At 57.9% G+C, this 15,573-nt stretch overlaps 2 protein-coding genes and 1 long non-coding RNA gene across 4 annotated transcripts in view; 1 reads left to right on the top strand and 2 right to left on the bottom strand.

The window, feature by feature from the left end:
• PCYT1A (phosphate cytidylyltransferase 1, choline, alpha) overlaps positions 1–6,613 on the top strand; it is a 20,780-nt gene extending 14,167 nt beyond the window's left edge. The window contains exons 7-9 of the mRNA XM_019532892.1: positions 477–619; positions 1,754–1,942; positions 2,514–6,613. Of these exons, the coding sequence (XP_019388437.1) occupies positions 477–619; positions 1,754–1,942; positions 2,514–2,720 (539 nt within the window). The 3' untranslated portion in view covers positions 2,721–6,613. The remainder of the gene's footprint in view (positions 1–476; positions 620–1,753; positions 1,943–2,513) is intronic.
• The window catches only part of LOC109308539, a 24,701-nt gene that overhangs the window by 7,719 nt on the left and 1,409 nt on the right, over positions 1–15,573 (bottom strand). Inside the window, exon 2 of the long non-coding RNA XR_002100635.1 lies at positions 6,977–6,984. This is a non-coding gene — a long non-coding RNA (uncharacterized LOC109308539). The remainder of the gene's footprint in view (positions 1–6,976; positions 6,985–15,573) is intronic.
• On the bottom strand, positions 7,549–12,196 carry SLC51A (solute carrier family 51 alpha subunit). Of its 2 annotated transcripts, none has more exons than XM_019532894.1 (9): positions 11,853–12,196; positions 11,229–11,323; positions 10,881–11,035; positions 10,199–10,272; positions 9,780–9,938; positions 9,432–9,543; positions 9,100–9,249; positions 8,100–8,202; positions 7,549–7,976 (listed from the first exon to the last, which is right to left on the bottom strand). In XM_019532894.1, the coding sequence occupies exons 1-9, from the start codon at positions 11,885–11,887 to the stop codon at positions 7,840–7,842; spliced, it is 1,020 nt and encodes a 339-aa protein (XP_019388439.1). In that variant the 5' UTR covers positions 11,888–12,196; the 3' UTR covers positions 7,549–7,839. The 2 variants fall into 2 exon arrangements, with proteins under 2 accessions (XP_019388439.1, XP_019388438.1); XM_019532893.1 differs by having other exon boundaries at positions 8,100–8,205; positions 9,103–9,249.

Here is a 15,573-nt window from a genome sequence, read left to right as displayed (position 1 = left end):
TTTTCTTTCCTTCATTCTGCCTTTCAAAAACTAGGTGAATATTATATTCTGGGTCATGTAGTATGAGAGATGTGGTATTTGCATCTAGCAGCCAAAGGTCCAACAACCCGTGATCAAAGCTTTCTTCCCCATATAGGTGCCGATAAACTGCAACCAGATTTCATACACCTGCACACACAGGTGCCATGACCCATCTCTTGGATTAGCTGAAATAGCTTGAGCCCTGGAGCCTTTCTCTGGGGCACATTTTCCTATCCATTGCTCATTTTTGTGACCCTGTGAAGCCTGCTCTGTCTTTTCAGTTGCCTCCTAGAAGTTTGAATCCCAGGCTTGGGGATGGGTATCAAGTAAAAGGCCAACTGGAAAATGAGCAGTTAAAGAGGGTGATAAAAGTGAGAGTCTGTGAAATGCTGCAGCAGTCCGTCGCGGCTGCCCTCTGAGCTCCAGCTGTCATGGGTTCTGTCTCCCTGGTGTAGGCATGTTTGCTCCCACCCAAAGGACGGAGGGGATCTCCACATCGGATATCATCACCCGTATCGTGCGGGACTATGATGTCTACGCCCGGCGGAACCTGCAGAGGGGCTACACGGCCAAGGAGCTCAACGTCAGCTTTATCAATGTGAGTCGGGGCACGTTTCAACGTGAGCAGCCCCAGATCAAAGGCTGCGCCTTTGAGTAGCATGGAGCTTAGTGGGAGCTATATCCTGTTGTGCCCTGCAGGCACTGTTCCAGTCCCAGGGAACTGCAATAACTCCACCAAGCTAAAGAGTCCATCTTCTCCAAGGCCATTGTGGGTTTTTTAATGCTGTAACGCCTCTGATTTTGTCCCCTTGGAAAGTCAGCATAGGAGAGAGAGCTTCTGGATAAGGGGAAGAGTGGAAATAACTGAGATCACGGCACTGCTTTCATTCCCTGAGAAATGTGGCTGCATAAAACAGGCACTGGCTTCATGCCTGTGCCAGGGAATATGGAGCTTGCATATTTGATTGAAGCTTCATCTGTTTATTCCCAGCTGGGAGCTGTACGGGTGTTGAGTCCCCTGGAGCTGTGAGGGAAGGGAAGCAGCTCCCAGGGGGCTGTTTTGTTGTTGCCAGCACATGGCTTTCACCTGGTTCAGTCCTGACAAGGGAAACCAGCAGTGTGTTATTCCCCAGGGCGCGGACAGGGTTAGCTTGCTTCTGCAGTCACAACCATTCCCCCTCTTAGTCCTGCAGGACCAGCCCAGCTCTGAAGGGGTGGGCAAGGCTGAGTCTGTACTGACTAACTTCTCTATCAACCAACAGGGCTGAGTAGTCAAGTGGTAGGTTGTGTGTTTCCATTCCAGTGGCTGGACCTCTCTGGCTCCATCTCGTATATGGAGACAATCTGATGTAGAAACACAGAGCTGGAGGGTGCCAAAGTAGTTCTGTTTGCCTGCGGATACCGTCAGCGGTACATTCTGATTCATATGTCACATAGTCTGTATTTTCCTCCTCATTTGTTGCTCACAGACCTTGATTTGCCTTAGACTCTAAACTGCTCTGCAGGTCTCCTCTGCTTTCTCTGGGACTGGCGTTTCCAGAGTCTTTCAGACTTACTCTGCAGCTGCCCTGTAGGGTAAGGAAGGAACCGGTTCAAGAGGAGGAAAGACAGATCCAGGAGCCACTATTGAACAAGCCCAGGTGCTTTAGGTCTGAGTGACAGTTCCCTTGCAGAATGGTGTGTGGGGAAATGTAATTGCTAATTTTCCTAATGCCCCTGCTTGCATCCACAGGAGAAGAAGTACCACCTGCAGGAGCGCGTGGACAAGGTGAAGAAGCGGGTGAAGGATGTGGAGGAGAAATCCAAGGAGTTTGTGCAGAAGGTGGAGGAGAAGAGCATCGACCTCATTCAGAAATGGGAGGAGAAGTCCCGGGAGTTCATTGGCAACTTCCTGGAGATGTTTGGCCCTGAAGGAGCACTGGTAATAAGGATGGGAGGCTGCAGGGGGCTGGGGATGGGGGAAGGGCAGGGGTTAGAGTTGCAGATGGCTCTCTGGATGGTCACAGTGCTTCTCAGACCACAGCCTGGCAGAGCAGTGACCTACAGTTAACCCAGCCCAGGTATGGTGTAGGCCTCTGTCCCCAGTTATGCCCAGCACCCACCTTTAATGGGGACGCTTACTGATTCCTGGACACTAGGGAGATGACCACTGAGGCTCCGGTTCTTGTGGTAACTTCCCATCACTGCTGTCCCCGAGTGGGCTTGAACTGAAGGCGTAGAGGCGAGATTTTTGTGTACAGGTACCTGGCGCCATAGGGGTCCAGCCACACGCCACCAATGCTTGCCAGGATCGGTCTGCTTCAAAGGAGTTGACATGTATAAGATGTCCTCAGGGCCACAGCTCCACTGAGGGTCTTGCATAGACTTCCTATTGCAGGCTAGCATTGTGGTGGGACAGAGCAGCTCCCAGCGTGGTGCACAAGCTGTCTTTCGTGGCATGAGACCCCCGACCCGCATCTGTAACCTTGCTCCTGTGTGCCTCCTCTCCCCAGAAACACATGCTGAAGGAAGGCAAGGGCCGGATGCTGCAGGCCATCAGCCCCCGGCAGAGCCCCAGCAGCAGCCCAACACACGACCGGTCCCCGTCCCCCTCCTTCCGCTGGCCCTTCTCCGCCAAGACCCCGCCAGCCTCGCCGGCCAACCGCACCAGGAACGAGGCCGCCATTACCTATGACATCAGCGAGGACGAGGAGGATTAAGTGGCCGGCGGGGGCTGGCTGCTCGTCATGCCTCGTCCGATCCCAACTCTAACCCCGACGGGGGCTTCACAGCTGAGCAGGAGCGCGATAGGCACAGGCGGGGCTGATGGCAGGTGGGGGCTTCGCCTGCTCTGAGAACGGGCTACTGCCCTGGAAGCACATTCTCACCTCCCCACACCCCTTTTTATTGTTTACGTCCCAGTGGTTTCCAGGGGGAAAGATTTTATTTAAAGAGAAAAAAATAAGGGTATTCTTTTAATCACAGGCTGGCTCTAGGGCTTGCCCCTGTTAACCTCTGCTGGGCGCAGCGGGCATGGGGAGAAGAGCTGGGGTCTATTCTCTGACCCACCGCAGTCTTCTGTTGCCCCCCGGGTAGCAGCCGGCCTGGCTGCTGAGTCCCTTGGGTCGTGGCTGTCCACGCTCCTCAGCCTGGGAGACGGTGCCAAGAGCAGGAGTGTGGGGGAAATGCTCTCTTTTTTTAATTGTGTAGGGATGTCTGTGCTGCACCAGGAACTCCCCATGTCTCAGAAAAGCTCTTGCTTCTCTTAGCTGCTGTTCCCAGCCTGTCCTAGTCACGTGGCACAGAGGTCTGAGCACTCTTGCGGTGCCTCTTGTGTGGGGACAGGGCCAGGTTAGAAGACGCTGCAGGACAGATGTGGCCACACGCTCTGTAGCATAGCACAAGCCTAGTCAGCTCACCATTCACTGTTTGAAGGCTGGCTGCCAAAGCCAGGGGGAAAGGCCTTCAGGGATTGTTTAATCAGGCATGTCTCTGGGAGGATTGCTGAATCCCAAGCTAAGAACTTGATCACCCCTGCCCAGCCATTGTGAGAAGAGCATGAATTTTTCTTCCAGGACGCCTGCTGTGTCGTCTTGTGTGCATGTGAGCCCAGCTAGAAGATGCAAGCTGTTTGCTTCTGCCTTCCCCCCTCCCTCGTGTGTCTGTGTGTTTAAATTACCGCATGTGGAGAGGCAGGGATCCGTCTTTCATACCTGTGTGATGAAGCCACAACTGTAAAAAAGCCCTTGGGCTGGTGAGGGGCCATTCTCTGACATCAAACAGGTGCAGGGCACGTTTTCTCCCAGCGGCAGCTTCATATCAGTGTTAAATCAGCTGCACCTTAAATACAGGTGCATGGCCTCCCGACTGCTTTGGCGGGGCCCTGAAATAGCCTCAGAGCAAACCACTCCTCTTCGGGTTTTAATTGCTCGGCCCCAACCTGCTCGCTGCCCAGTCTGTCCCGTGACGTATTGCCATCAAGTCCGTAATAAACGTCTGTGTTGAGCTTTGAATGTCCCTTGCTACTAAGCAGCATCTGTAGCTGTGCCATCTGCGAACTCCCACGGGGATGACTTGGGCAGGCAGGTCGTGGTCCCAGCAGGCTTCTCTCTAAACCAGGAGCTGTCTGGACAGCAGAGTCGGCTGTGAATCTCCCACGTGTGGGTTTTTTCTGCTGGTGTTTGTCCTAGCATCTCCCATTCAGAAAGAGTCCCCTGAGCAGAATGCCCTGGTGCTGGGGAGCTGAGGATGAGGCCAGGGTAGAGTCTCAAGAGCCAAGGGACAGGCCTTTTCCAAATTTGGGGTGACTGGTCCAAGGAAATGACAGACAGACACTAGAGCCATTGTCCGCAGAAAGAGGCTTCTGTTGAACCGGACCATCCTCGTCTTCAAAGGGGCTAGCCTTCCTCCGTCTGTCAAGCTGTTCTTCATGCTGCTGTTGTGGAGCTTTGTATGGACGGTTCCTCCCCACCGTGTTGGGTCAGACATGTGCACCTTCATCCATGTAGTTCCACTGAAGCAAGGGAAAGCTTTTGGCTGCCTGAAACACCAGCTGGATTTTACGCTTGGGCACGTGCTGAGCTGCTGCAGCGGAACCGTTGTTTCATTTCCAGCCGCAAGATGGAAGGAAGCACATTACTTTTCATTCTTCAGTATCTGCATGACCGAAAAGCACAGGGTGTTTAATGCCGAGGTATTTCCCCCGCCTCCCTTAGTAGACACTAGAGTCCATAGGTGATATCCCCAGCTGATGGCACAGTTTGGGGTGCGGGCAGCGTAGGGCCTGGCCGTCACCAGGCGCAGGGTGGGCAGCAGTATTCTTTCACTACTAGCGACTGTTTCTGATGTCAGCCCGCTCCCAAGGCAGCCCACCAGCATCCTGGCCTCCGCAAGGCCCTGTGTGCCCAGGATCCACACAGCTGGATTTAGCAACGCCATTGGTCACCAACACCCCTCATTTCCCCCTTGCACTTTGCACATGGAGATGGACGCTCAGTTCCCCATGCTTAATGTGGCATGTACTGAAACGGCATCATCTCACCGTTTGCCTGGCACCTTTCACGTCTGGTGCTGTGAGACAGGCAGAGGCAACACCCTCACTGTGGCAAAACCTGCAATGCGCTGAGCTGCAGAAGAGACAGGCTGGGTTTCCCACTGCGTTACCTCATACATTTTGTTCAGAGCTGTTCAAGCTCTACCTTGACTGCATGCAGCCTCTTCCACAGCTTGTCACACGAGGCTGGTTAGCCGAACACTACAGAGTGGCAAAGGAGAAGGAAGCGGATCCAGACCTGCGCCCTGCAGTGGAGAGCCATCTCCCAGGCGCCTCTGCAGTATTCAGATGGAAAGTAGTGCCATGTCATCCATAGGAGTCCCTTGCTGCAACAGCACAAGAGGACAGCATCGGGCCAGCCCTGATCTGCAGCCCAATGCTGTCAGCTTTGAAAGCAAACCCTCGCAAAGGGTGTTCAGGTGGGCAGGGAGGATGGCCGTGGCAGGAACACTAGATGATTGAACTGAACTGAAGGCAAAATTGCTTCAGCTGTGCGGCTGTGATCTTTTGACACCCAGTGGCATGTAGATTGGGTTTCAGAAGAAGGCTCTGTAAGCTGGGTGAAAGGAAGCAGAATACATCTGTCCTCCGTTAATCCCTCACAGTGACCCCAGACCCGAGCCCTGGGAGGCTCCATCCCCTTTTCCTCCAAGCACCCGTCAATAGGGTTTACGTTCCAGGGTGCGTTTTTCTCCCACCTCCTCGGTGACTGTGCCCTTCTCCATCCCGGTATATCTGGGACATGCAGAAGCGGGGATCGTTCTGTGGGGAGCCCGGATGCATCCCTTGCTCGTCGGTGCAGGAGACTTTCTCATTGGACGTACTGCCTTTGAGCGCAGCCCCCGGGCCTGGCTTGTCCCTCATTCAGCTCAGTGCACAGATAAAGAGCTTTCTCAGATGCATGCAGTCCCATTCCCCAGTGCTGCTGCTCATGTCCTCGAAAGGCACATCTGTTGGTAACGTCTCCAGCAACGTGTCATCGTAGGAGTCTAACGAACCGCGTGGAACTGGACAACCTTGTAACTAATCACAGTGGGGTTATCGTTTGTCCCAGGTTTTGTCTTTTTCCAGTGAACCAAACAGGCTCTCCAAAATACAGCCGCTTGCAAGGTGTCAGAGCAACGGTTTGGTTTTCTTCTCTGAGAGAGCGCTCATTGGTTTAGGTTGGGTTTTTTTGGGAGGGGGGCGGTTTCCAAAATGCACAAAAGGGATGTGTTGGCATCCACATTTTAAGTTCTGGATTGTTTAACTTCACCTCCGCTCACTGAAGCATCGCCATCACAGGGGAGCCAGGAGGCGACGTGGATTAAACAGCCTGGGGATCCCAGTGCTGGAGCCCCTCACGGGTTGTGGCAGCCTAGCTGAGGTCTGCTGCCACGCTGGGTCCACACGAGGGGGCGGGCGGCTTCTCTCGCCAGTCACGTCTCCGCAGCCAGGGGATGTCCCTTTCTCGATCAGTGTTCGCCATCTCGGTTTCCATGTGTGCATCACTGGCTTATTCTTGAGTTGGTTTCTGACTTTTATGTTTAGCCCAATAAACACGGAAGTAATTTTACCCAACCCCTCCGCCTCTGACACCTCCTTCGGCTTCCTCAGTGGTCACAGTTTTGCTCTCTTCTGCAACCCTTTAACAAAGGCCTGTCAGCCCTAGCTTTCCATAGCCTTGCCCCTCCTTGGTGCAAAGCTGGGATTGACCAAGAACTGGGTTAATGACACTTTATTTATTTATTTTTTACCAGTTTCCTCCCTCCTGCTGCTGTCCAGGGGTTTGCGGTCCGGGGGGGGTCTGATTTAGTCCCGGACTGCTGGCACGTTCCACAAAGCAGAGGGAACGTGCCTTCTGTGTCACTTGCTGAAATGCGGGCAGCGGAAAACACCTGCTACAGCCCAGGGGGTCTGGTTCTTCTCAGCTTTGCCGCTGACTCTGCAGCCTGAGAAAGCTCGCCAGTCGCCTCCACGAAGGCCCACGTTGCTGAAGCAGGTGGGGCTCCCTGGGTGACTAATTCCAGGGCAGTGGCAGATGTTTGTGTCTTCGCTGCTCACATCAGGGCAGCTGGTAACACTGCTTCCTAATAGGCTGGACTGGGCCTGCACTGGTTTTGTTCAGCCTCCGACTAACCGTGTAGGGCATGGATTGTCCTGTGTACTGTAAAAGGAGCTGGACAGATGGAGCCGATGGGGGAGCGACTGCATTTCATCTGCTCACCGTTAGCTATTAAGTGTGTCTGCTCCTACCCTGCGTTAAGCAGAGGCTAAACCACAGCAACATATCCCTTGCTGCTTCATTTATCCCTCTTCCATTCTGGCATTTAACTTACTGCAGGGTCAGAGCGGACACACATGAGCAGCTGCTGTGTGGTCAGTGCTGCCTCGCTACTAATCCATGTGGTCATAGCCTTATAATATCCCCAGACGGGAGCTGAGGCATCCCTAGGACACCACGGCTGAGCTGTGCCACAAGGGGCTCGTTAAGTGACTCCAGGAAGCAACACCGATGACCATAGCAGAAGTGCCAAAGCCCTTTTATTCTGTGCTCAGTGACAGTGTGCAAGGCACATTATGCATAAAGCCCCAGCTGAGACCAGAAGAGCTTTGGTTCAAGCCCTCTGGGTTTCAGGTGCTTCTGTATCAGCACAGACTCTGCATCCCCCTCCCAAGGGGGCTTCAGGCCAGTTCTGGGGGAAATAGGGCTTGCGTCGCAGGGACCCTGCAGAGGGGGCATTCAGGTGGGCACACCTCGTGCCATAGGCTCTCCTGCCTTTCACAAGTTCATGTTCACTTCTGGCTTAGACTTTGATGTCGCTGTCCGCCTCCACCGGGCCGAAAGGCTCATAGCCCGGCTTGTCGTCCCTCTTTCGGTAGTACATCCGCGTCAGCACCGTCATGAGGAAGGTCTGCAGGACCAGCAGCTGCATGTTCATATCTGCAAAGCGAAGGTTAAAAAAAGGGAGTTAATGGCATATCTCAGCACCAGACATTCGCTCCCTTGTTTCCCTGCTGCAAGCAGCTGGGTTTCGCGTTCTGCCTGGTCCTGCCCCCTACTCACGCTGGGATCTGGCCTTGGAGGAGAACGGAGGGGCGCAGGCGATCTGGCCACCGTTAGCCAAGATGCTGAAGATGGAGGGCTGCAGCGCGGTCAGGATGAGCAGCGACTACCATGGGAAAGTTGGGAGCAGTTAGCAGCAGGCTTGGAGGGGGTCGATCAGTGCAGGAGAAAGCCATTCACACCTCTTGGGAAGATGGGGCAAACCCCAGTCCACCTTCCCCCCTTTGTCGGCTGCGTTCCCCAGGGATGGTGCCCGTGGGCCAGCAGAGGCATGGTGCTATTAGACCAGTTGGACATGACTGACCCGTGATGGCAGTAGTGGGGTAGCTGCTCAGGTTTGTCGCTCCGCCTTAGCCTCTTTGGCTCCGGCAGACATTACACTTGAGGCACAATTAGTCTATTCATCACATCCCAAATGATAACATGGCCATGCACTCAGGGGATTGGTTGGAAACCAGCCACAAAGACGTTGCACGGAAACGTGAACTATTGTTGTGGCTGGTTTCCATCGTTCCTTAAACGCGTGGCAGGACCACTCCAGGGGCTCTGGCCACACAGCTGCAGTCACTGCCAGCTGAGTTGGGCAGCCTTTGTCTGACCTGGATCACACCCAACTCCTCCCGCGAGACCAGTTTCTCCCCCATTTCTGTGCATCCTCCATGCAACCAGCTCCCCACGCCCCTGAAGGCACTTGCCCTCGGCAGCTGTGTTGTGTCTGCCCAGCGTGCCCGTGGGGTAAGTGGCAGGGGCATGGAGAGGCAAACAGCATCTGCCTTAGCAATGCCACTGGCCTGTAGCCCATTCCAGCCCTGTGCTCCTCAAGATGCAGAGGTAGCTTCGGGGAGTGGTTTGAGGTGGGCAGACAGCCAGCTCATGGGGAGAAAGGTAATCTAAGAGTCACCATCGTAGATAAGGGAGGAGGAAGGAGAGTAGAAGGCAGCTGAACCATGCGAGGGGTGCAGAGCATGCCACGGGGAGCACAGGACCCCTCCGTCACCGGTACCTGGAAGCAGGCGAACTTGGCCCCTATGTTCTGCTCCTTCAAGTGCAGCCTCGCCTGCCGGAAGAGGATGCCCAGCGCCCACAGACCAAAGATGGTGGAGACGCCCAGGAAGGTGTTGATCCAGAGGGACACGCTCTGCGCTGAGATCTGCCCAGGAGGGAGGGAGAGAGGCAGTGGCTCAGCAACCGAGGGAACCCCCTGGTGAAGCTAGCTTGCTGCCAGATCCCCCTGCACGGAGCCACAGGCACCAGAGGAGCGAGACGCTACCACAGCCCCACCGCACTGGATGCCTCCGGACCCTGTGTGCTTTCGCCACCGGCGGCACTCACGTCAGCCGGGTCGTAGTTCCCGTCGGCTGCCAGCGCCAGCCCCACGAAGACACCGGCTATCTTGAGGAAGGCGTACTGGAAAGAGCCCAGGAGCAGCAGCCTCAGTTTCCTCCTGTGACAGGGAAAGAGCGATGCCCGTGGAGATCCCGCATGCCAGAGCCTTGCAAAAACGCAAGAAGCGGCCCCTGCCAAGCCAGGCGCGGGCTGAGAGCAGCAAAGGCCATTCGCCTCCGCAAGGCCACCAGGTCTGCAGGACTAGCTCCCGGCATCAGAGCTGCCATCGACTGGCTTGGAGCATGGGCCTGTCTCGCCCTGGCTCGTGGGCCGTGCCGTGGCCTCCCCACGTACTTGGTCATGGTGATGCGGGGGCAGCAGGGGCAGCAGCAGCAGCAGGGCCCGGTGCTGATCACCATCGGCGTGTCCTTCAGCGCCCGCAGCACGGCCGCCGGCCCGCCAAAGCCCTCCACCATGATCAGCATCAGCAGGTAGAAGCACAGCGCGAAGTACCTGGTGGCAGAGGGGCGTGATGGGGTTGGTGTGGGGCACGCCCAGCCCCAAAACCTGGTGGCACCAGCTGCCCACATGCCCCCAGCTACATGCGGCTGCTCAGAGGGCCTCTGGCGAGACAGGTTCTCCCCAGCATCCTGCCCCTGGGTCTCCCGGCCCCTCTGTCTATACCCCAGCACCTCCGTCCCTCCCTGCAGCCAGCTGGTGACCCCCACAAGCTCTCGGGCTTGGCCGGCATTGCCCTTGCCCATGGCACTCACGAGCCAATGGCCATTTCCACCACCATCATGGAGCGCGGGATCCAGAGCCCGAAACAGCAGAACACGGCGATCACCTGGGGGGGAGTGCACAGGAGCCACCACATCGTGACCCCCAGGCCGGGGTCCGGACCCCCGCCCCCAGCCCACCCCAGAGCTTGGCACCTGCCCTGGCACATCAGTCCCGGCTGCGGAGGCCGGCTGGAGAGCGTGACCCTGGCCCCTAGTCAGCCTCCCAGCACCCCAAAGGCAGGAGGATGCTCTGAGCATCATGACCTGAGCCCCTGGCTCTAGTCTGGCCTCACCAAGTGTCCCAGTGCCAACACCCGGTGACCTTGGGTGCAAGCTACAGTGCGGGGGCAAGAGCAAGCCAGGGCCAGCGTCTCCCACCCTCCGCTCCTCTCCTACAGCAGCATCCGGCCCACAGCAGCTAGGCAGCTCGGATGCAGAGGCTGCTCCACCCGCCATGCTGTCCTGCAAGGATGTGGCCCGTTGACCTGGCCGGAGCTTCCAGCCTCTGCACCCCCCGCCCCTGCGGCGAGGGGTGCTGACCATGCCAGCTGCAGCAGCACCTCCCATGCCTTTCACAGGGTTTTGCAGCCTGGAGGTCACTGAAGGAGGTGGCCGGCCACGGGCCCGTCTCCCGCCACCATCACGCCCCACACGGCCAGGGCCCGGTGCTCACGGTGGGCGCCGAGCTGCTCCACAGCAAAGTCTTCCTCTTGACAGGGCAGCGGATCTTCTGCGCCAGGTAGACGGCCTCCTCGGCGAAGATGGCAACCGACAGCAGCGTCAGGAAGGTGGCCATGCCGGTGATGGTGAGCTCCACCGCGTCCAGCTCTGCTGGGGACAGGCACAAGTGGGAGCCCAGAGGCCTGGGGGTGCCCATCTCCACGGGTATCTAGCAAAGTTGTGCTGGTTCCCACGCCCTTCCTCCACCTTCCTCGGGGCTGGTGCCCTGTCCCCACCGCCCCACCTGGCTCCCAGACACACAGGTCGTGCCCCAGCCCCTATTCCCCCGGCAACCCCGTACCATGCAGCAGCTGCCAGGAGGTGGGCGCCTTGGAGAAGCAGGCAGCCGGGACACTGAGATTCCTCATCAGCATCTCGATCACCTCCGGCGGGAACCTGCAGGACAACAGGTGATGGGGTCCTGAGCTCGGCTGGGAGTGGGGACCTCCCTGCGGCGCTGCAAGCTTCCCCAGCAGTGCCTCTGGCCCCAGACCTCACTGCGTGCAACTCAGGGCCTGGTGCTGCTGCTTTGCAGAGCTCTCCGGGCCTGGAAGTCTCTTGAAGGGATCCCACTCTCCCTCCCCACCAGCCGCGTCCCCCGGAGCAGCCGAGGGTCAGGCAGGGACCTCCCGGAGGCGAGCTGGTCTGGCCTGTGCAAACCGGTGTTTCCGTGGGGCTGAGCCCCACAAAGGGGGTTTGGCTGGGCTGGTTTGGACAGAGCTGATGCTGCCTGGGGCAGGGGGTAGGCTAGACATGACCTCTGGAGCTGCCAGCTCCACTCCTTTAGGACCTGATGACCTGGGCCAAGCTCAGTTGAGTCTCTGGGCGTTATCCCAGGGTGCATCGCACCAAATCGGGGACAGGGGCACAGCCACCTTCCCCCCGACACACATGCGCAGGACATGCTTGCCCAATCGTCACCCACCTGCTGTCCGGCAAGAGCTCTGTGTCCGGCTCCATGCTGCCTGTCTCTCCTGCCGCGGCTTGTCCCAGTCCTGCTCTTCCGGCCCGGCAGGGTCAGAGTCCTCGAGGGCCGTGGCCTGGGTGAGGGCTGCGCTTTGCTCAATGCCTGCATGCGTCCCGCTGCTTTCTGCACACGGAGGCACTCATTGGAGCAGCCGCATCCTCCCACGCCCCGGCAAGGCGAGGCCCTGCCTGCCAGGTTGTTGACCTGGGAATGGGCAGGGATTTATAGCCCCAGCTGATGTGCTGGGTCTGCTGGAGAGCAAGGAGAGGGGTCGGGCCCCTGGGTACAGCTTCCAAAGCAGCTGGTTTGCTTCGGAGGCCTGTGGCTAAAGGCCCACTGCTCAGGATGCATGAGGACAGTCGGCTCCAGGTGGTGGGGTCCCGCCTAGCATACTCCAGCATCCCTGTGGATGGCACCAACCGCTTGGACTCAGGGTCCGGTCTGGGTGCAAGTGCAGCCACATCCCGGCGGCGCTGCTGGTTCTTGACTCCAAGGGGGATGCGTGGAGAGATGAGGCCTAACCCGGTGACACCAACAGGGCCACTTGCCTGCACCCCAAGTCAGGGGCTGCGGACAATAGAGCCGTGCCGTGCTCCGTGGCGAGTGGCAGCTGGATGCTCGGTCCCAGCGGGATGTCATGCATGCCCCGTCATCCGTTTCTCTCTGAGCAAGGTGGGGCATCGCCCTCCATCGCCTGTTCCTCGGGGTCTTGTCCTAGGACCCCATGTGCCTTCCCTGGGTGGCAGCTCTGCCACATTTCTGCCTTAGAGGCAGTTTCCCCGCACCCATATGGCTGCGAGGGGATGGGTTCAGGGTTGCCAAGATGGATGGACCCACCTGCCCCAGCATCACTGCTCAGATGCCTGGTCCCTGGAGGGAGCTGTGGGATCTGGGCTGAAACTATCCAGCTAAGCTGCAAAAACTGCCAGGCCCTTGCCAGGGAGGCTGAGATTTTCTCCTGCGACACAAGAGGGCAATGTTAACCAGCTAATGAGGAGCTGGAGCCTGGGCCCTGGTGCCCAGACTGGCCCTTCCTCTCCCTTCCCAGCCCTGGGCTCTGCAAAGCGGTGGCTGCCCGCGCTGGACAGATGCACTGACCGAACGAGCCTTAACGGACAGGACCGAGCCAGGATGGGCTTCCATGGAGCAGGAGGTGAAGCAGCCGAGACACGTAGGGGTACCTGGTTCCCAAAGCACATGAGCACCTGGAGCGTCCCACCCACTAAGAACAGAAACCCAATGCACCCAGCTCCATCCTGCCACTGCCAGCAGGGGCAGCTTGCACTGCAGACAGGAGCTTGTTCCCGACCCCGCTTCGGATGCTCAGACCAAGGCTCTGTTTCTCAGAGGGGCTAGCAGCCACAGACCCCCCTGCCGGCTCTTGCACCGGCAGGCTCTGGCCCATCAGGCCACCGAGGAGCTGCTGGCAAAAGGAAGGGCCCCTCATTAGCTCGCGAGCTAGGTCACGAGGCAGCAGATGCCCGGGAGAGACCTCAGCTGGGTCTTTTGATGCTTTGTTTCTCCATGAAGGGCCAGTGCCAACACAGTCTGGAGGAGTTGCTGTGGGGTCCGACCAGCCCCTGCCCCAGGGGTCTCGAAGAGGAGCCAGAGCTGGGGGCAGGGGTAGCAAAGCATCTGCCCTTCCTCCAGAGAGGTGACATGACAGCAGACATGACGTGCCGGGCACAGCCCAGTCCCAACAGAGGATGGCTGGTGAGGGGAGAGGGCTCTCTGGTGAAGGGATGCACTCAGGGCTGTCCAGCTCCAGCAGTGGCAGAGACAGGGAGAGCCCCCAAGTCACCTAGTCCTTTGCCCAGCCCCTTACTGCTGAGGTCTCAGCCGCCGGGTTTCCTCTCTCTGTTAGCTTCTGGCAGGGGGAGAGCAGGAGCTCCGTCTGCGTGCAGAGAACAGCTCTGGGTGTGCATCCAGAGAAGCTGATAGGGAAGACCTGATGCCCCTCTGGGAACAGGGAGTACAGCTGCCTGCCCTTCGTGAAGGGCTTGGCCCCAGCTGGAAAGTGTCCCTGCCTCCCCACACCCAGCTCAGGGCATTAGAGAGGACCGGGAGGGGGCAGCTGTGTCTGTCCAGGCTGGGGTCGTGGGAGATGGAGCTGCAGGCACGGCAGGGCAGCTGAGGCTCATCTCCCAGGGGCTTTGCTGGAACAAGCTCTTGGGGCGCTTGTACACATGACAGGGGTTTAGGTCCCTAGGGCAGACAGTGCCTCGCTGCAGAGCTAATCCTCCCCGCGGGGTCCTAGAGGGGCTAGCAGGGCAGACCTGGGACCACTGCTCTGCCTTGCCAAAAAAACAGTGATTCACAGCCAGGGTGCCTGGAGATCCTTCCAGAGGGGCCATGTAAGGCTGGCACTGTCAGGTGTGCAGACACAAGGCGCACAATAAACCCAGGGATTTCCAGCTGGCATTTAGAGGTCAAAAGCCTCCTGCCTGGCTGCCAGCTTGCTGGGCTCTTAGCAGCAGAAGCATGGCTCCAGTGTGTGTCCCCAGTCAAAAGACAAGTGAAAACTCGGAGCTGGCATTTTCCGAGGGGCCCTTGAGCTTAGAGGATGGATATGTCCGGGCTGGTTTGCGCAGGGCTGATCCTGCCCCAGGCAGGGCTTGGACTAGGTGTGCCCTCCAGAGCTCCCTTCCAGCTCCGCTCTCTAGGGCCCGTGAAGAGGCCAGGCTGAGAGAGGAGTGGAAGGTGGGGCATGTTGTTAGTCCCGGTCACCCAGTTTTGAGGACTTTGCCAGGCAGACTGCACTGCCTCCTATGAGCCTGCAGCTTCGGCAGTCAAAGTAACAGTGGAGGTAAGTGAGATTTTGTGCAATCTCTTCATTAATGATCTGGAAGATGGGAAGAAGTGCACCCTCAGCAAGTTCAAAGATGACCCCAAGCTGAGGGGAGTAGCAGATACACTGGAGGACAGGGCTGGGATTCAGAGTGACCTGGACACATTGGAGGATTGGGTCAAAAGAAATCTCCTGAGGTTCAAGAAGTCCTGCACTTAGGAAGGAGCAATCTCATGCACTAGGACAGGCTGGGGATGACTGACTGGGCAGCAGCTCTGCAGAAAAGGACCTGGGGGGACAGGGGACGAGAAGCTGGACAGGAGCCGGCAGTGTGCCCTCAGTGCCAAGAAGGCGACCGGCATCCTGGGCTGCATCGGTAGAAGCGGTGCCGGCAGGTCGAGGGCAGTGATTCTTCCCTCTATTCAGCACTGGGGAGGCCACATCTGGAGTCCTGTGTCCAGTTTGGGCCCCCCACTACAGAAAGGATGCGGACCAGTTGGAGAGAGTCCAATGGATGGTAATGATAATGTTTCCGGGCCTGGGGGCCAACAAGCTCGAGAGATGTCACTTCATGAGAAGCATCACCCCCTCCGAGATTTAGGGTAGGTATTTCAGTGCTGCTTCAAGGGAGGAGGCTGCCTGGCTTCTGCACCTCAGCTCCACGCGCTCAGAGCTCATTGTCCGTGTCCCAAACGTCACCGGACAAGGCATTGCCAGCCTCCTTAATCGTCCACGTTGCCATGGCCAGCTGGTTCCTGAACAGGTCCAGGTCAAAGGCACTTTTGTTGGTCTTCAGGAGGCTCAGGTGGTCCAGCAGGGCCTGCAGGGTGTAGGGGCCGGAGCCAAAGAAGATGTGCCGCAGCGGCTTGTCCCTCGGCGAGATGAAGGGGG

This window comes from Crocodylus porosus, unplaced genomic scaffold (genome assembly GCF_001723895.1).
Source record: "Crocodylus porosus isolate Cpor-Errol unplaced genomic scaffold, CroPor_comp1, whole genome shotgun sequence".
NCBI lineage: Eukaryota > Metazoa > Chordata > Crocodylia > Crocodylidae > Crocodylus > Crocodylus porosus.
The sequence above is the reverse complement of the archived record's forward strand: the minus strand, read 5'-3'. Positions and strand labels throughout refer to the sequence as shown.

Excerpts from the sequence above, each read along its gene's own strand:
- SLC51A (XM_019532894.1), bottom strand. The coding sequence starts at position 11,887 with ATGGAGCCGGACACAGAGCTCTTGCCGGACAGCAG. Across the intron at positions 11,036-11,228 it reads CTCCTGGCAGCTGCTGCATG|AGCTGGACGCGGTGGAGCTC; the intron begins GTACGGGGTTGC and ends TGTCCCCAGCAG. Across the intron at positions 8,203-9,099 it reads AGTTCGCCTGCTTCCAGGTA|CTGCTCATCCTGACCGCGCT; the intron begins CCGGTGACGGAG and ends CCATGGTAGTCG.